At 47.4% G+C, this 20,240-nt stretch overlaps 1 protein-coding gene across 2 annotated transcripts in view; it reads right to left on the reverse strand.

The window, feature by feature from the left end:
- Nucleotides 1-20,240, reverse strand: part of cfap52 (cilia and flagella associated protein 52) — a 143,568-nt gene that overhangs the window by 54,348 nt on the left and 68,980 nt on the right. For both annotated transcript variants that reach the window (XM_072483266.1, XM_072483267.1), the window contains exons 11-12: nt 13,019-13,170; nt 2,860-2,962 (exon numbers count right to left, since the gene is read on the reverse strand). In XM_072483266.1, the coding sequence (XP_072339367.1) occupies nt 2,860-2,962; nt 13,019-13,170 (255 nt within the window). The remainder of the gene's footprint in view (nt 1-2,859; nt 2,963-13,018; nt 13,171-20,240) is intronic.

Raw genomic sequence — 20,240 nt, forward strand, 5'->3', positions numbered from 1 at the left:
TCTATAACCTTTTTAAAACATACAGTGAACATCTTAGCAACTATCAATTCAAAAATAACCCCCAAAGAATACAACACTAAGTAATTCTTAATTTCCTTTTAACATCCATAAGACTTAAAAACACCGTTTAACAGAAAGACATCAGGCTTAACTTCACTACTGAGAACAGTTACCATGTTGAAATCAGCAAATGGACACTCATAAGCTTGCAGAGATCCACACACATCCTGCTGTGATTGCAGCTTCTCCAACACTAAAATGAAACCAAACCCACCCTGCAGCAAAAAGCCTAAAGCAAAAGTAAAAAGCTGACAGACAGCCCAGCTCCACCCACTCTCTGACATCACTGCAGTAATAAACACCCATTTCTTAAAGGTACTCTCACTGCAGATATTTATATACACACCCATTTATAAACACCATTTCTTAAAGGTACTCTCACTACAGATATTTAAATACACACCCATTTATAAACACCATTTCTTAAAGGTACTCTCACTGCAGATATTTATATACACACCCATTTATAAACACCATTTCTTAAAGGTACTCTCACTGCAGATATTTATATACACACCCATTTATAAACACCATTTCTTAAAGGTACTCTCACTGCAGATATTTATATACACACCCATTTATAAACACCATTTCTTAAAGGTACTCTCACATGTCAATATGCAAAAATAAAGTAAAATGAGTCCAGATTCTTTTCAAAGGTCTAAGTCAGCAGCTTCCTCAAGTAAGAACAGAACAAGAAGGTTGCGGTCTTGGTCACTCGTCTTTGTGGGGTTATCTGATTCAAGCAAGGATAAAGGAAGACTTACACATGGAGGCAAAGGACAAGGCAGAGGTATTAAATGAATACTTTTCATTTCTGTTTACCAAGGAAGAAGATTCTGCCCAGGTTGTGGTGAAAGCTGAGGCACTGACCATAAATTTCCAGTCTTCCTTAGACTCAGAGGTGATGTGTGATGTCCAGAGAATTGCAAATGTTACATCCTTGTTCAAGAAAGGGTGCGAAGATCAGCCCAACAACTACAAGACAGTCAGTTTAATTTAGGTCATGGGGAACTTCGAGAAACAATGATGCGGGAAAAAAATTAATAGTCATTAGGAAAATGTGGCTTAATTAAGGAAAGCGAGCATAGATTTGTTAAGGGCAAATCATGTTTAACTAACTTACTGGAGTTTTTTCAACGAGGGAATGCTGTTGATGTGGTGTATATAGACTTCCAGAAGCCATGAGATAAAGTCTCACACAACAAAGGTGTGGGCAAAGTTATAACTCATGGAATAAAAGGGACAGTTATGTGGTTTTAGAATTAGTTGAGTGATAGGAAACAGAGAGTAGTGATTAATGGATGTTTTTCGGGATGGAGGAAGGTTTATAGCGTAATTTCCTATGGCTCGGTGTTGGAACCCATGTTCCTTCTGACGTGTATTAATGTCACAGATCTTTATGTACAGAAAATAATTTCAAAATTTGTGGATAATATGGAACTTGGAAGCATTGTGAACTGTGAGGAGGATAGCGTAGAATTTCAAAAGGACATAGAAACTGGGCAGACACAAATTAATTTTGCTTGGTAGAACATGGAGAGACAATATAAAATAAAGCGTACATTTCTAAAAGGGGTGTAGGAGCAGAGGGACCTGGATGTATATGTGCATAAGCCACTGAAAATGGCAAGTTGAGAGGGCATTTAATAAAGGACACTTAAACTTTATTATAGGGCAAAGAGTACAAGAACAAGGAGGTTATACTAAACTGGTATAAAACACTGGTTCTGCTAAGTGGAGTATTGAGTCCAGTTCTGTGGACCACACTTTAGGAAATTCATGAAGGCATTGGTAGAGTGCAGAAAAGATTTACGAGAATAGTCCCAAGGATGAGGAACTTCTGAAAAGAAGGTTGAGTGGAAATTTGATTGAGCTATTCAAAATCACGAGGGGTCTGGACAGAGAAGATAGGGAAAATCATCATGCTGGTGGAAGGATTGAGAATGAGAGGGCACAACTTTCAGTTCACTGGCAAAATAGAAGCAATAGAGACATGAGGAGGAACTTTCTCACACAAGTGAAAGGATAAGATCTGGAATGCACCACATGAGAACGTGGCGGAGGCAGGTCCAGTCCAGGCATTCAAGAGGAAATTAGGTTAATTTCTGAAAAGGAGGAATGTGCAGGTTTACGGGAATAAGGCTTGGAAATGGTTCTAGCTGAACTGTTCATTCGGAGAGCCAGCACAGAAACGAGGCTGAATGGCCTCTTCCTGTGCTGCAACAATATTGTGGCGAAATGGAAATTTTCTTTACGTGAAATAAAACCTCCAGTCCCCCCCCAAAAATAAAATAGATTGTTTGTTCAAAGGACTTGGTTGACTTGCACGTCTACAAAAAGAAAGTGACCTTGGTCTTTTATTGAAATGGTCATATTGATTATTGGCAAAACAATAAATAGAGGGCAGCACGGTGATTAGCCGTGATTAGCACAATTGCTTCACAGCTCCAGTGTCCCAGGTTCGATTCCCGGCTTGGGTCACTGTCTGTGTGGAGTCTGCATGTTCTCCCCGTGTGTGCGTGGGTTTCCTCTGGGTGCTCCGCCCACAGTCCAAAGATGTGCAGGTTAGGTGGATTGGCCATGCTAAATTGCCCTTAGTGTCCAAAATTGCCCTTAGTGTTGGGTGGGGTTACGGGGTTATGGGGATAGGGTGGAGGTGTGTGGTTCGGTAGGGTACACTTTCCAAGAGCTGGTGCAGACTCGATGGGCCGAATGGCCTCTTTCTGCACTGTAAATTCAATGAATAAATGTTTCCTCCTTAAGCAATAAAAGATCTCCGTGTACAATTCTTCTTACCTTCCTGTCTTTTCCACTTGTTATTATTTGATATTCCTCAGGATGGTAACAGACACACTTGAAAAGAGTGTTTGCCAAAATCATTTGATTTCTTGCATAGCGTCTATAAGAAATAAGCAACATGTAATTTAGGGATTAACAATAAATGCACTAGCTTTCCAGGACCACGTCTGGGTTTAAAATACATCAGGGATAACAAAAAAGCTCCACTCACCCCATCCCCTTCAACTGCTCTCTTTTTTCCCCCAAAACAATTCTGACTAGTGCAACGTTACAGTTCAAGCCCACAATCCACACTCAGTGACCAAGCGCAGGCTCTGAGTGTTAGCAGACTGTTTGGCTATGTGGTGCACATTTTGAACATAATCACCAGACAAGCTTTCTAATATTCAGTCCTTGAACAATGATCATTAGCAGGAATCCTTTAATACAATTTTGCCTTTATGGTCGAGGGAGTCATACAGCAGGGCCAATCAAAGTAATCCTGCAACAAGTGAAAGTGAAAATCGCTTTTTGTCACGAGTAGGCTTCAAATGAAGTTACTGTGAAAAGCCCATAGTCGCCACATTCCGGCGCCTGTTCGGGGAGGCTTTTACTAGAAATAATTTATAGACTAAGGATTGAATGAAGCAATGCTTCTCATCTGCATTCCTCAGTTCCGTACTGGTACACGTGTTTACCAACAGAATCATGATGAGAAACAAAGTAACCTTTGAAGAATTCAAATTTACAACATGGTATTGGATTCCTACAATTACAGAACAGCAAGCTATTCACAATTCATATTACAAAGCCAACATCACCATCTGCTGGTAGATAAATGTGAACACAAATCCCCATTTGCGTTTGCCACATAAATAAAAAATTGTCATCCCAGGGGAACATAAGAATTAGGAACAGGAGTAGGCCACCTGGCCCGTCAAGCCTGCTCCGCCATTCAATGAGATCATGGCTGTGGATTCAGCTCCACTTTCCAGCCCGAACACCATAACCCTTTATTCCTTTATTCTCCAAAAAAGCTATCCATCTTTATCTTGAAAACATTTAATGAAGGAACCTCAACTGCTTCAATGGGCGGGGAATTCCATAGATTCACAACCCTTTGGGTGAAGAAGTTCCTCCTAAGCTCAGTCCTCAATCTACTTCCCCTTATTTTGAGGCTATGCCCCCTAGTTCTGCTTTCACCCGCCAGAGGAAACAATCCGCCCGCAACTATTCCATCTATTCCCTTCATAATTTTATATGTTTCTATAAGATTCCCCTGCATTCTTCTAAAGGATGTTTACAAAGTGAGGGGTTTGGGGAGGGGTGTGGGGGTGGGGGGGGGGGAGTAGGTTCAATGACAAGATTGTAGAGTTTAGATTCAGCAGCGAGGATGACTCAAAAAGATCTTTTTCTCTTGATAAGAAAGCTATTCATTACCATCAGGTTAGAAGAGTCTTGAAAAGGAGAATCTTCACAAATTAGAGTTGTTATTTTATTTTCAAATAGAACACAGAGAACTGTGTCAACTTGGCTCATTGTTAGAGCAATGGGTCACAATGGTGCAGGATCAAATTTGACTGCAGAGGGATCAGCTCATAATCTTCATGGACAATCTAGTGCTGCACAGAGAGAGTAGTGCACTGTTAGTAATAAGATTGGGGGGGGGAACACACAAAGAAATCAAGAGCGAGGGCAGCACGGTGGCGCAGTGGGCAGCACTGCAGTCTCACGGCGCTGAGGCCCCAGATTCGATCCCGGCTCTGGGTCACTGTCCGTGTGGAGTTTGCACATTCTCCCCGTGTTTGTGTGGGTTTCGCCCCCACAACACAAAGATGTGCAGGGTAGGTGGGTTGAACACGCTAAAATTGCCCCTTAATTGGAAAAAATGAATTGGGTACTCTAAATTTAAAAAAAAAGAAATCAAGAGTGACAAAAGACTAAAATTGTGGATAGACATCTGGCATTGGAAGCAGTTCAGAGGAAGTTCACCAGATTGATTTGGGGGTGAAAGGGTTGACATATGAGGAGAGATTAAACAGTTTGTAGATTAAAAAGATGAGGGGATCTGATCAACGTGTATAAAATACTAAGTGAGATTGATAAAGTAAACATAGACCAAATATTCCCCCTTGTGGAGAAATCTAGAACTAGAGGCCACGGATATAGGTTGAGAGGCGGTAGATTTAGGACTGAGATGAGGAGGAATTACTTCTCTCAGAGGGTGGTGAATTTGTGGAACTTGCTGCCCCATAGTGCGGTGGAATCTGAGTCATAAAATGGTTTCAAGAAGGAGATGGATATATTTCTAATTTTGAAAAAAACAGGTGAAATGAATATGAGCAACAGGTGGGGCGGTGGATTTGAGACCAGAAAGAGATCAACCATGATCTGATTGAATGGCGGAGCAGGCTCAAAAGGCTGAATTGCCTACTTCTGTTCCTAATTCTTATGCTCCTAAGTAAATACGCGCCTGGGCCAAATTGGGAACTGCAACAAAGATACACCATTCAAAGGTGGGGTCACAGCCACAGCAGGAGGGAAAGCAATTGCATGTAGACATCTGTACTGACTTCTGCCTGTCTTTTTACCTCCTTTTATTTCTTGCTCGTTTTGGGGTATTTTCCCTCAGGTCAGCACGCTATGTAAAATGTAACATATAACATGAGTTGTGAAATACAAAATGGGAAACCCCCCCAAAAAACACTTTTTAAAAAAAATGTCTGGCCAACATTTATTCTTCAACCAACATCACTAAAAACACATAAACTGACCATACATCTGTTTGTGGGGTATACTGATGCACAAATTACCTGTCACGATTGCCTATACAACAACAGTGAGTACATTTTAACAGCACTTCATTGTCTGTGATGCACTTTGGCATATCCTATTGATACCACTATAGGCACTATAGAGATAGAAGTTTATTCTTTCAAGTATCAACAATCTACAGAATCTGGTGAAATTTGCAATTTGAAAGATTTTTCTCCAATTTATCAAAGATAGAGGGTGCGATCTACCTGCCTCGCCGTGCCCAACTCGGGTATCCACAAGACCGCTAAATTTCACGAGGTGCCTCTCGCAAGATTTACGATGCTCGATATGCCTCGGGAGATCTAATGAGATCTCGTGAGGTGTCGCGATCTGGATCTCGCCCTCAATGGGCGTGATCCAGGTTTGCATATTGTGGTAGTATCAGGTATTGCGGTACCCGAGAGGCTGTAGACCATTGGGTAAGCCTAGCAGCTTACCATTGGCTGTTTGGTATGCGGTTCCGCCCTGACAGGCGGGGTATAAGAACAGGTGCCGTCCCAGCAGCCCTCATTCTGTACCGAAGCTGTTGGGGAACAGATCTATTCTATTAAAGCCTTCAGTTATGATACAAACTCATCTTCGAGTCTAATTGATCGTGCATCAATTTTCGGCAAGTTTCGGGCAGCGAGCACACGGAACATTTAATCCAGGATGCATTCGTAGCAGGTATGAGCTCTTCAGAGATCCGACAAAGACTTTTAGAAAAGGACACCCTGGGACTGAGAGAAGCATGGGCCCTGGCAGGGTCCATAGATGTTGCCTCCAGAAATGCGCAGTCCTATGCGCCTGACCACGTGGCGGCCCCCTGGGCTGCGTGGCATCCCGCAGCGGTAGCCCCACTGACCTTCCCCGTGTCCCCGCAGGCCTGCGCTGTAAGATGGCCCGGCCCGCTAGCTCCGTTGGGCCCTGTTGCTTCTTCTGCGGGCAGGCGAAGCACCCCCGCCAGCGCCGCTCAGCCCGCACCTCCACCTGCAAAGGGTGCAGCAAGAAGGGCCATTTTGTGGGGGTCTGCCAAGCACGAGCCGTGGCCGCGGTCTCCAATGACTCCGGACCGCTGCGGCAAGCTTCCCTTCAGGCCCCAGGCGTCCAGCACTCACCGCCACCCCCCTATCCGAGGACCACGCCCGACCTACCGCCGCGGCCATCTTGCCCCTCGGACGACACGCTGGAAGGATGGGCGCCGCCATTTTGTCCATCCCCGCCACCATTTTGTACATCCCCGACCACCATGTGCGATCCATGGGAGACGCCATCTTGGATGGGGCCCCAGGCACCCAGTGCAGCCGACTACATGCTGCCCGATCACAGCCCACAACTGCTCCATCTGGCCTCAGTGACGCTGGACCAAAATCGACCTGGGACACGCGCAACAGCAACGACGACGATCTTCATCAAAGGCCACAAGACGTCTTGCCTGATCGACTCTGGGAGCACGGAGAGCTTTATACACCCCGACACGGTAAGGCGCTGTTCACTTGTTACCCACCCTGTAAACCAAAGAATCTCCCTGGCCTCCGGGTCACACTTAGTGGAGATAAAGGGGTTTTGCCTAGCACACCTCACTGTCCAAGGCAGGAAATCCAACAATTTCCGCCTTTATGTCCTGCCGCACCTCTGCGCGGATACACTCCTGGGGTTGGACTTCCAATGTAACTTGCAAAGCCTCACTTTTAAATTCGGTGGCCCTATAGCCCCCCTTACTGTCTGCGGCCTCGCGACCCTTAAGGTCGACCCGCCTTCCCTGTTTGCGAACCTCACCCCGGATTGCAAGCCGGTCGCCACCAGGAGCAGACGGTACAGTGCTCAGGACTGGACCTTTATCAGGTCAGAGGTCCAAAGGCTACTGAGGGAAGGGGTAATTGAAGCTAGCAACAGTCCCTGGAGAGCTCAAGTAGTGGTGGCAAAGACCGGGGAGAAACATAGGATGGTCATTGACTACAGTTAGATCATCAACAGGTTTACGCAGCTGGACGCGTACCCTCTCCCCCGCATATCCGACCTGGTGAACCGGATCGCGCAATACAAGGTCTTCTCCACGGTGGATCTCAAGTCTGCCTACCATCAGCTACCCCTCCGCACTAGTGACCGCAAGTACACTGCCTTCGAAGCAGATGGGCGGCTCTACCAATTTTTAAGGGTTCCCTTTGGTGTCACTAATGGGGTCTCGGTCTTCCAACGCGAGATGGACCGAATGGTTGACCGGTATGGCTTACGCGCAACGTTCCCGTATCTTGATAACGTCACCATCTGCGGCCATGACCAGCAGGACCACGACACCAACCTCCACAAATTTCTCCAGACCGTGAAAGTCCTTAACTTAACGTACAATAAAGATAAATGCGTATTTAGCACCAACCGCCGAGCCATTCTCGGCTACGTAGTGCAAAATGCAGTTATAGGCCCCGACCCTGAACGCATGCGCCCCCCTTATGGAGTTCCCCCTTCCTCACTGCCCCAAGGCCCTGAAGCGCTGCCTCGGGTTTTTCAGCTATTACGCACAGTGGGTCCCCAACTACGCAGACAAAGCACGACCCCTAATCCAGTCCACAACCTTCCCCCTGTTGACGGAGGCCCGCCAGGCCTTCTGCCGCATCAAAGCAGACATTGCAAAGGCCACGATGCGCGCCATCGACGAGTCCCTCCCCTTCCAGGTCGCGAGCGATGCGTCCGATGTAGCTCTGGCGGCCACCCTCAACCAAGCAGGCAGACCCGTGGCCTTCTTCTCCCGTACCCTCCATGCTTCAGAAATTAGCCATTCCTCGGTCGAAAAGGAGGCTCAAGCCATAGTAGAAGCTGTGCGACACTGGAGGCATTACCTGGCCAGCAGGAGATTCACTCTCCTCGCTGACCAACGGTCGGTAGCGTTCATGTTCGATAATGCACAGCGGGGCAAGATAAAGAACGACAAGATCTTGCGGTGGAGGATAGAACTCTCCACCTACAACTACGAGATCTTGTACCTTCCTGGGAAGCTAAACGAGCCTCCCGATGCCCTGTTCCGCGGCACGTGTGCCACCGCACAAGTGGACCGCCTCCGAGCCCTCCACGAAGACCTCTGCCACCCGGGGGTCACTCGCTTGTTCCACTTCATTAAGGCCCGCAACCTGCCCTACTCCATCGAGGAGGTCAGGACAGTCACCAGGGACTGCCAAATCTGTGCAAACCGCACTTCTACCGGCCAGAGAGGGCGCACCTGATAAAGGCTTCCCGTCCCTTTGAACGCCTCAGCATGGACTTCAAAGGCCCCCTCCCCTCCACTGACCTGAACGTGATTGACGAGTACTCTAGGTTCCCGTTCGCCATCCCCTGCCCCGACATGACCACTACCACTGTCATCAAGGCCCTCCAGGGTATCTTTACACTGTTCGGGTTCCCCGCGTACATACACAGTGATAGGGGGTCCTCCTTTATGAGCGACGAACTGCGTCAATTCCTGCTCAGCAAGGGCATCGCCTCAAGCAGGACGACAAGTTACAACCCCCGGGGAAACGGGCAGGTAGAGAGGGAGAACGGAACGGTCTGGAAGACCGTCCTACTGGCCCTAAGGTCAGGAATCTCCCAGTCTCCCACTGGCAGGAAGTCCTGCCGGAGGTCCGCCACGCCATTCGGTCGCTGCTTTGTACAACTACCAATCAAACACCTCATGAACGTCTCCTTGTCTTCCCCAGGAAGTCCTCCTCCGGGACCGCGCTCCCAACCTGGCTAGCGACACCCGGACCCATCCTGCTTCGGAAGCACGTGCGGGCGCACAAGTCGGACCCGTTGGTCGAGAGGGTCCACCTGCTGCACGCTAACCCCCAGTACGCCTACGTGGCATTCCCTGACGGCCGGCAAGATACAGTCTCCCTCCGGGACCTGGCGCCCGCCGAAACCCCACGCGCATCCGAACCATTGCCCCTCCCTCTCCCCCCCCCCCACCCCCCACAGCACCTCACTGGGGGGTCGGTTCTCCCGCCGCTGCTACCTAGGCCATCCCACCCACCGACGCCCCCTACAGGCGCCCCCCCTCTCGTGTCAACCATTTGCCCCACCTGCGCCGCCTAGGGGTGACGAAGCTGCCATGGACGACGAAGCCACGCTCCCGGAGTTGCAGACGCCGGGACCCCCATCAGAACCACCACAGAGGCTCAGACGATCCAGGAGGACGACCAGGCCACCCGACCGACTGATTGCTACACTGTAACTGTAACTGTACATGAACACTGACTATATATATATATCTTCCAAACTTGTAAATACTCACGGTACCTCCATATCTGATCATACCATGTTCAATGCAATTGTAACCACTGGCCACCACTCCCGCCGGACTCTTTTTTAACAGGGGGTGAATGTGGTAGTATCAGGTATTGCGGTACCCGAGAGGCTGTAGACAATTGGGTAAGCCTAGCAGCTTACCATTGGCTGTTTGGTATGTGGCTCCGCCCTGACAGGCGGGGTATAAGAACAGGTGCCGTCCCAGCAGCCCTCATTCTGTACCGAAGCTGCTGGAGAACAGATCTAGTCTATTAAAGCCTTCAGTTATGATACAACCTCGCCTTCGAGTCTAATTGATCGTGCATCACATATTTAATTGTGTAGTTAGTCTCACTTGAATATATCTACTCCAGAGTTACCCAAGATGCGGGATTGAACGGCCTCACTTTGGAGACCCGGATTGAGGTCTGTTTAATGCTCATTTCCACAAATATGGAACAGGCGTACCGGCACTTGGGAGGGGAGGGGGTCTCCTAGGTGATTGGAATCCCGGGTGGTCAGGCTGTGGGTTGGGTGGTACCCTGGCACCCCGATTGGCATGGGCTAGATGCCAACTGGGTATCTTGGCACCGACAGCCTGGCATTGCCACCCTAGCAGTGCTACCTGGTGCCTGATACCACTCTGGAACTGCCAGGGTGCCCAGGTGGCACTGCCAGGCTGGCAGGGCATTTTGCCTGTGCCGGGGATCATGCCTGAGGACTCCCTAAATAGTAAGTTGGGCACGGGGGGAGGGGGGGAAGGTGGGAATCCGGAGGCCGTGTGGTCGAGAGATTGGGGCGTCAACTTAAAAATGGTATCCTGATCTCTTCCTGCACTCGCGAGCTAAGCTGGTTCATGTAGGAAATGAGTCGGAGTGCAGCCTCGGTGGGGCGTTCCTCGCTGAGACCCAGAAAAGAAGCAGAGTCTCATTTAATAGCGGGACCGTTCTAGGTGCTGCACCACCCAGATAAACTTGCCCAAAATGGGACACTCCTTTCCATTATATTGGGCCTGTAGTTATTATCCCTCTCTTGCATGCATAGCCAAAAGCTATCGTTAATGACATTTCTAGACTCAATGACTTGGAATTTGCTCCCTACATTCCTGCATCTTTCTGTCTCCTTCTCTCCTTTTAATACCATTCTTGAATCTCATTTCTTTATGCAAGCTTTTGATCAACCCTCCTAATACATCCATTTTTGTCTGATTACATATCTGAGGAGCACCTTGGGATGGATTTAGATGTTACATTTCCGATTTAAATATAGGCTACTGTGGTTTCCAATCTAAAATAACTATTAAAAATGGAGAAACAAAGGACAAATAAAAAATACATGACAACCTCTGTCCTTATGCACAGGAGTGCTATGCATGTTAACATAACTCCTTCAATCACTGCAAAGAAAACATATGATAACTTGTCAAAAAAGGTGTGAGTAGTAATCTGAGTTTTAACAATTAATTTGAATTTTAAAGCATCTCAAATGTATATTAAGGTATAAATCTGCAAAGGTTGGACACCTAGGACGGGATTCTTCGACCTCCCGCCGGGTTGGAGAATCCCCTTGGGGCGGCATGAATCCGTCCCGCCGCTCCGACGCCGGCTGCTGTATTCTCCGGTGCTGGTTTTCGGGCGGGGGCGGGGATCACGCCGCTCTGGTCGTGGGCCGTTGGCAGCGCCCCCCCCCGACAATTCTCGGGCCCCGATGGGCCGAGCGGCCGTTGGTTTCTGGCCAGTCCTGCCGGCGTGGATTGAACATGGTCCCACACGGCGGGACCTGGCTGGCATGGGGGGATCCGGTCCCAGGGGGGGGCCCCCACGGTGGCCAGGCCCGCGATCGGGGCCCACCGATTTGTGGGTGGGCCTGTGCCGTGGGCGCACTCCATCCTTCCGCGCCGGCTTCTATAGGGTGCGGAGAAGACACCCACCTGCGCTAGAATACGCTGGCCGGTCTGCACATGCGCGGAACCACGGCGGTGGTTCTGCGCATGCACTAATTCATGCCTGCTCTTCAGCACCGGCTTAGCCCCCGGAAGTGCGGAGGATTCCGCAACCTCCGGTCATCCTGACGCCGGAGTGATTCGCGCCGCTTTTTACGCTGGCGTCGGGCCATCGTGGGGATTCTGGAGAATCCCGCCCCTAAGTTGTGATTTTAGTTCACTCAAAATGAACTCCACTTGCACAGTGTTAAAATCAGAATTAAAATAGAACTAAGTCTATCTTCCAACCATGCAGTGCTGTACGCCTTGCTTCTTGGCACTGATCAACTACGTAGACCATAATTTTAAATGCCCTCTCTGGCTTGCCCCACCCAGTCAGAAGGCTATGTTGAAGGGCTGAAAGTTTTAGAAAATGTGGTGGAGCATATGAAGAGTCCTGATCGATAGGGATAGGGGAGGGGGAAGGGGCAGTAAATTGAGAAGTAACTGAAGCTAGTTGTTCAGTTCATAGGATATGACATTTTAAGATACATCCACTGATCCTTGATCAGTTTGACTCGCAGGTCAAAGTAACTTCCAACATGACTTCAGTTCCAACCACAATGCATCTCCACTTTTAAGAGGTGCAGGCCAGTTTAAGCAATGCATGGGAGTTTTAAATGGTGCTATTCTCTCACATTAGCTTCCTGCTGATGCATCCAGCAAGGCTAGTGATGGTTGGATACTAAAATCATTGAAATAAGCCAGGCAGCATCACAATCAGAGTGCACAGCTTAATTCCGCATTGCTTTTTGGTGTTATTGAGCTTTTTCTTTGAAGTCAATTGAGAGCCTCCCAAAATTGTGCATCCAGACAGTAGCATTCAATGAATGAAAGACTCTCAGTTGGTGCAGCTTATGATACTAAGTTGTCATTTTACTAAATGGTTTTGCAAAAATATTTAGTCACGTAGGGACAGACAATTGTGGCAAGTTATTATTTTTATGTTTGTAAGCAAGGAATACTGTTCAAAACAGTGAATCTTCTGGAGCCTCAAAATTATTGTTGTTATATATAACAGTGACTTGAAAAGGAAACCCAATGACACCAGGACCAGGAATTGGGAATACTGAACATGCACATTGCATTGATATCATAGAGACTTGAACATTTTATAATGAAATGACATTTCCAAGAACTTACACTATATCCCAGATGATACAAGTGCCATCAAAACTTGCCGTTACACATTCTTTGTCGTTTTTCTTCATTTTAATGCATGACACGTTTGATGTGTGCTCCTTCAGACCTGCAGTAAACTTGTAGCATTTTGATGAAATTTCCCATACCCGCACCTGAAATCAGAAATGTAAAGATAGTTTTGAAATGGGTAATTAGGATGGTCAATCAGGTGGAATTGGGGAGTATAATCTACATGAGTGGAATTCAATGAAATATAGACAAAACACCTTTGAAATGCAGAGGAATATAGAGTGTAGATTCAACAAAGGCTATAATTTGGGAGCATTGTGGACAACAATTGCTATTGCTGTTTATAAAGTTGCTGGGTTGTATGGAAATGTCAACCAATTTCCCGCAGAAAGGCCTTCGGCAAACCATTGAATTTGTTCCGGTGTCGGTTTTGAGTTTACGTTTTACATTGCTGAGAGCTGTCGCCAAGGGGAATGCAGAACTGAAACCGATCCTGCCCAATCAACCCCACTCAGCTCTCAGGCATGCTGCCAAGAAGTCCAGCCCATGAATTGGGGATGCCGACCTGGGCAGATTACTGGACATTATTGAGGCCAGGCGGGATGACCTGTTCTCCAAAGGGTGTCGGAGAGTCAGCCACAGGGCAGCCAGTGGTACCAGGGAGGAAGTGGCAACGTCTGTCAGCTCAGGGAGGACCGGCACCCAGTGTTGTAAGAAGATCAACTACCTATGCCAGCTGCACGGGTGAGTTGGCACCGGACCCCTGACCAGCACTTCCCCCACCCCCGAGTGTGCGCCTAGACCTGCCCACCCAGTACCGTTTTGTACCCGACCCACCCTTATCAAGCAGTGGCGCCCACGCCACACCCTATACTCTCCATTCCACCCTCCCCAATATGGGCCATCTCCCCAAACACCCCTTCCCCCATTGCCAAACACCCCCTCCCCAAGTCCCCCCATCCGAGCCCCCCTAGCCGTGCGATGAACAGTGCATGTGACTAACAATGCCACCTCTGTGTCCCCACAGGAGAAATTGGCCCACAACAGATGGGAGAGGGCCAAGACGGGCAGTGGAGTGCCGGACATGAGAGTCCTCACCCCCTACGAGGTCGCAGGGGTGGCTGAGGACAGATCTGTAACTAAAGGAGAGATTGGCATACGGTGTAGAGGTGAGGGTCCACCAGCCCTCACCCAGATGACCTGTCACACGTGAGTTGTTAATACCATACAGACTGACTCATCCCTCTGACTGACCACATGTCCATTTTTTATTTTAAATTTTAGAAAACCCAAATAATTTTTTCCAATTAAGGGGCAATTTTAGCGTGGCCAATCCATCTAGCCTGCACATCTTGGAGTTGTGAGGGCGAAACCCACACAAACACGGGGAGAATGTGCAAACTCCACACGGACAGTGACCCAGGGCCAGGATCAAACCTGGGACCTCAGCGCCGTGAGGCTGCAGGGCTAACCCAGTGCGCCACTGTGCTGTCGCCACATGTCCATTCTTCCGCAGGATCGCCATCCAATGGTGCTGGCCCATCCGGGATGCTCCCCGCCGCCTCCCATTAGATCACCTGTCAGGAGAAAGCTCCAAGGATTCCACCATTGAAGCTGTGATTCCCAGCCTCGATCAGCGCAGAGACACAAACCTCGGTGGGCAACGGTATTGGACAGGCTTCTGGGGCACATTCCGGTGAGCACCACACAGTTGCCGATGCACATCAGGTGGAGGCAGGGAATGTTCAGCGAGATAGCAGTCAGAGGGCTGCTGGATCCTAGGACCCAGCTGGGTCCCAGTCAGATACTGAGCCTCTGGACAAGGTTTACCCGGAGCTGATGCTGATGCTAGGGTGCAGCCGTGAGATTCAGAGGGGGATGTAAACGACCCTCCAGCAGGTCCATAGCCAATTGCCGGACTCTTGTTGGAGAAGGCCTGGCACTTATGTGTTGCAAATGTTACCTGCCACTTATCAGCCCAAGCCTGACTGTTGTCCAGGTTTTATTGCATGCAAGCTTGAGCTAGTTCAGTATCCGAAGAGTTGCAAATGATACTGAACACTGCAATCATGATTGAAAAGCCACAATTCTGATCTTATGGAAGGTCATTGTGAAGCAGATGAAGATAGTTGAACACTATACTGAGGAACTGCTGCACAGCTGAGATCATTGGTCTCCCAACAATCAAAGCTATCTTCCTTTGTGCTCCAGTCAGTGGTGAGCTTTCCTCCTGACTCTCATTGACTAAACTTTGACTGGGGCCCCTTTGATGCCATACTTGCTGCCTTGCTGTCATGAGCAATCACTCTCACCTCACTACTGGAAATGAGTTAATTTGTCCGTGAACCAAGGCTGCACTATTGTCTGGAACCCAGTGATCCCTGCTGTACACAAACTGAGCATTGGCGGGATGGTTATTGCTGAGCAATTGCTATTTGATAGCAGTCGACTACACCTTCCATCAAATTACTGATACTTGAGAGTATGTTGATCGGACAGGAATTGGCCAGTTTGGTTTGTCCCACTTTTGTTGGACAAAATGACACACCTGGGCAATTTTCCACTTCGCTAGATAGATAACAGATTTGAAGTTGGACTGGTTCAGCTTGACTAAGGGCACAATTAGCACTGGAACACAAGTCCTTAAAACTACAACAAGGTGTCAAAGTCAATATTTTCCCGCTTCTGTAGTAGAAAGATTCAACACACTCGTTAAGATAGAATAACAAGCTTTATTTTCAAAAACAACTGCATGCAGTAATGGCTGAAACTTGAAGTCAGAAAGCAGTCAACAAAACTGCTGAGTCTTTCACAAATTCCACGCTTTCGCGGAGAATTGGCTTAATATTTATACATTATCATTATCAAGATTGTGTGACAAGAGGATAGTCAGGAGTTTGATCGGAAATACAAACGGAAGCATAGACCAGACCATGTTTGGTCATATCACTCATACCATTATTTAGTCCTTGGAGGGAACATTGAAAGGTCGGAATAGACTTGTTTCTTCCTGAACCTATCTTGTTTTAAATTCCTACGGCCCTGGGTTTTGACGAGTTAGTTTTATCAGGAGTTGCCGAGGTCCGGTGTTTTGGAATGGCTCAACCTTTGCTGATCTTTTCAGACTTCAAGTTATGCCGAGTTGGCCTACGGCCATACTAGTCTGAAAATGGTTAGGGCAGCATTCTTTACATGGACCTGGTGAGCTGGAATGAGTAGTTTCAGCCTTTCTTATATTGTATCAAACCTTTTGACCAGTCTTCCCATTGACCAGTTTTCCCATCATGCCATTACTTAATTCGTACCATATCACAAAGGATGTTGTCAAGACTCATAGCCTTTTCTGTATCGAGTACAAATGAGCTTTCCCTTAATATGAGTTGAAGTGACTGGAATGAGTTGAAGACTGGCATCTGTGATGTTAGGAATTTCAGGAGCAGGCCAAGATGGAGCATCCACTCAACACTTTTGGTTGGTTGAAGATGGTTTAAAATCTTCTTTTTTTTCCACCCACTTTCTCCATCATTGAGGATGGATATGTTTGTGGAGCCTCCTCCTCCTGTTAATTGTCCAACACCAATGAATGTGATATAACTGCAAAGCTTTAATCTGGTCCGTTGGCAGTGGAAGCACTTAGCTCTGTCTATTGCATGCTATTTAGCATGCACCTAATCCTCTTTGGAGTTACGCCAGGTTGGCACCTCATTTTTAGGTATGCCTGGTGTTCTTTCTGTCATGCTCTTCTACACTCCTCATTGAGCCAGGATTGCCCCCCTGGCTTGATGGTAAGTGAGGGATGAAGCTACAAATCATGGTGGCATACAATTCTTCTCCTGTTTATGGCACACAGTGTCTTAGGAACTGCCAGATATATTCTGAATCAATCCCATTTAGCACAGTGGTAGTGCTACACAAGATGGAGGATGTCCTTAGTGTGAAGACAGGACTTCATCCTGAAAAGGATAGTTCGTTGATCACTCCTACCAATACTGTCTTTGATTGATTTACATGTGGCAGGTAGATTGGTGGGGACAAGATCAAGTAAGTTTTTTCCTCATGTTGATTCTCCCATTAACATCTGCAGGGCCAGTCTGGCAGATATCTCCTTCGGTCAGTAGTGGTGCCACTGAGCCACTCGTGGGAATGGACATTGAGGACCCCCAATCAGAGCACATTCCCTTGCCGCTGCTTCCCTCCGGAGCTGACCTGTTAACATACTTTCGCTACCACCAAGAAAGCACAACAGCGCCTATACTTCCTCAGGAAACTAAGGAAATTTGGCATGTCCACATTAACCCTGACCAACTTTTACAGATGCACCATAGAAGGCATCCTATCGGGCTGCATCACAGCCTGGTCTGGCAACTGCTCGGCCCAGGACCGCAAGAAACTTTAGAGAGTCGTGAATACCGCCCAGTCCATCACACGAACCTGCCTCCCATCCATTGACTCCATCTACACCTCCCGCTGCTTGGGGAAAGCGGGCAGCATAATCAAAGATCCCTCCCACCCGGCTTACTCACTCTTCCAACTTCTTCCATCGGGCAGGAGATACAGAAGTCTGAGAACACGCACGAACAGACTCAAAAACAGCTTCTTCCCCACTGTTACCAGACTCCTAAATGACCCTCTAATGGACTGACCTTATTAACACTACACCCTGTATGCTTCATCTGATGCCAGTGCTTATGTAGTTACATTGTATATGTTGTGTTGCCCTATTATGTATTTCCTTTTATTCCCTTTTCTTTCCATGTACTTAATGATCTGTTGAGCTGCTCGCAGAAAAATACTTTTCACTGTACCTCGGTACACGTGACAGTAAACAAATCCAACCCAATGTTTTCTTATGATTGCAGGGTTCAGTTCCATATTCAGCTCCTCAGATAATGAAATAATAGAAAGAGCCAGACAACATTCAGGCTGAGACTGGTAGATGACAAGTGAGATTGATGCCATCCATGCCAGCCAATGACTAATTCCAATAAGAGAGAGTCTAAAGATTTCTCCTGACATTCATCATCATTATCGTTGTCAAATCCCCCACATTAAAATCTTGGAGGAGTGGTGGGGGAGGGGATAAGGCACAAGCGTGGGGTCATTATTGATAAGAAACCTAATGGGACCAGCCACATAAACACTGTGGCTACAAGAGAAGATCATAGCCTGGAACCTCTATGACCAGTGACACACCAACGTCTTTCCATCAGCTACAAGATATAAGCCAAAAGTGTGATGGACTACATTGCATTTGCCTGGATGTCAGGTGGCACAGTGGTGAGCACCGCTGCCTCACAGTGCCAGGAGCCTGGGTACAATTCCTGCCTTGGGTGACTGTGTGGAGTTTGCACATTATCCCAGTGTCTGCGTGGGTTTCCTCCGGGTGCTCTGGTTTCCTCCCACAGTCCAAAGATGTGCAGGTTAGGTGGATTGGCCATGTTAAATTTCCCCTTAGTGTCCAAAAGAAAAATGTTAGGTGGAGTTATGGAGTTGCTGGGATAGGGCAGGGGAATGGGCCTATGTAGGATGCTCTTTCAGAGGGTCAGTGCAGTCGGCCTCGTTCTGCACTGTAGGATCTCTATGGTTCTGACAACATTCAAGAAGCTGAATACCATCCTGAAAAAAAGCGGCTCACTTGATGATGCCCCCCCAATCACCACCTATCCATTCACATTTGTTATTACCAGGCACCGCAGTTGCTGTGAGTACCACCGACAAGGTGCACTGCCGTAAGTATTTTTTTCACAGCACCTTCCAAATCCGTGAATTATACTGCTTAGAAGAACAAGGGGCAGCAAGTACATAGAAATGCAACCACCTGCAAGTTTCCCTCCAAGTCACATGTCATCCTGACTTGGAAATACATCACTGTTCCTTCATTGTCGTTGAGTCAAAATCCTGCAATGCCCTATGCAACATCACTCTGAGAATATCTTCATCACATAGACTGCAGCGGTTCAAAATGGCAACTCACTACCAATTAGGGGTCAGCAATAAATGCTGGCTTCCATATGTCAATATTAAATGCCTAATAGCCACATCCCATGATGAAAGAAATCCTTCCCCATCCTTCATATTCATTTCCACAATCTGTCTCCTGACCAATCTTCCAGTTTTCCTCCTTCTTTCTGTGATCTGTGGGAATGACAGCAATGAAGGTGGTTCCTCCGAACCAGGTGGTTACTCTGAAATGTTCTTTGTAATATAGAGAATCATTCTGGAAAATAGTTACTCTGTGAATACTCTAAGTGCGACATAATAGACTTGTTAACCCATGGGTGGAAACAAATGAGCGAACAGACAGAAAGCAGAGAGTTGTCGCAAATATTTCTTTTTGGATTACAGGCAAGTAGTGTCGATGCTGACCACCAGTGTTCCTTTGGAGATATATGAATGCCTTGGACTAGGCTATAAAGGTTATAATTTCAAAGCCTACAGACAACAGACTTCAGGCAGACAAAATTTTTATTTATTTATTTTTATAAATTTAGAGTACCCAATTATGTAGCGTGGCCAATCCACCTACCCTGCATAGATTTAGGTTGTGGGGGTGAAACCCATGCAGACACGGGGAGAATGTACAAACTCCACACGGACAGTGACCCGGGGTCTGGATCAGACCCGGGTCCTCAGCGCCGTAGGCAGCAGTGCTAACCACTGCACTACCGTGCCACCCAGCAGACAAAATTTAATGCATATCAGTGTGAAATCACACTTTTTAAAAATAAATTTAGAGTACCCAATTATTATTTTTTTCCAATTAAGGGGCAATTTTGCGTGGCCAATCCACCTAACCTGCACATCTTTTGGGTTGTGGGATTGAAACCCACGCAGACACGGGGAGAATGTGCAAACTCCACACGGATAGTGACCCTGGGCCGGGATTCGAACCCGGGTCCTCAGCGCTGTAGGCAGCAATGCTCACTACTGTGCCACCGTGCTGCCCCGAAATCACACATTTAAGAGTAAGCTTATTACATTTATGAGGGAGAAGGGAATAGAGTTTGATGGGGAAGGATGGGTTGAGATTCAAGTGAAGCTTTAAAAAAACAAATATGGAACATGGACTGGTTGGTCCGAATAGCCTTCACAGTGCTATACATTTTATACATTTCAGAAAGAACAATGATGAGGGGCAATATAAATTAAGTGGTACAGTTTTAAAGATTGTGCAGGAACAGTAAGACCTGGGTATTGTCATGTGAGAGTACCT

This window comes from Scyliorhinus torazame, chromosome 18 (assembly GCF_047496885.1).
Source record: "Scyliorhinus torazame isolate Kashiwa2021f chromosome 18, sScyTor2.1, whole genome shotgun sequence".
Classification (NCBI taxonomy): domain Eukaryota; kingdom Metazoa; phylum Chordata; class Chondrichthyes; order Carcharhiniformes; family Scyliorhinidae; genus Scyliorhinus; species Scyliorhinus torazame.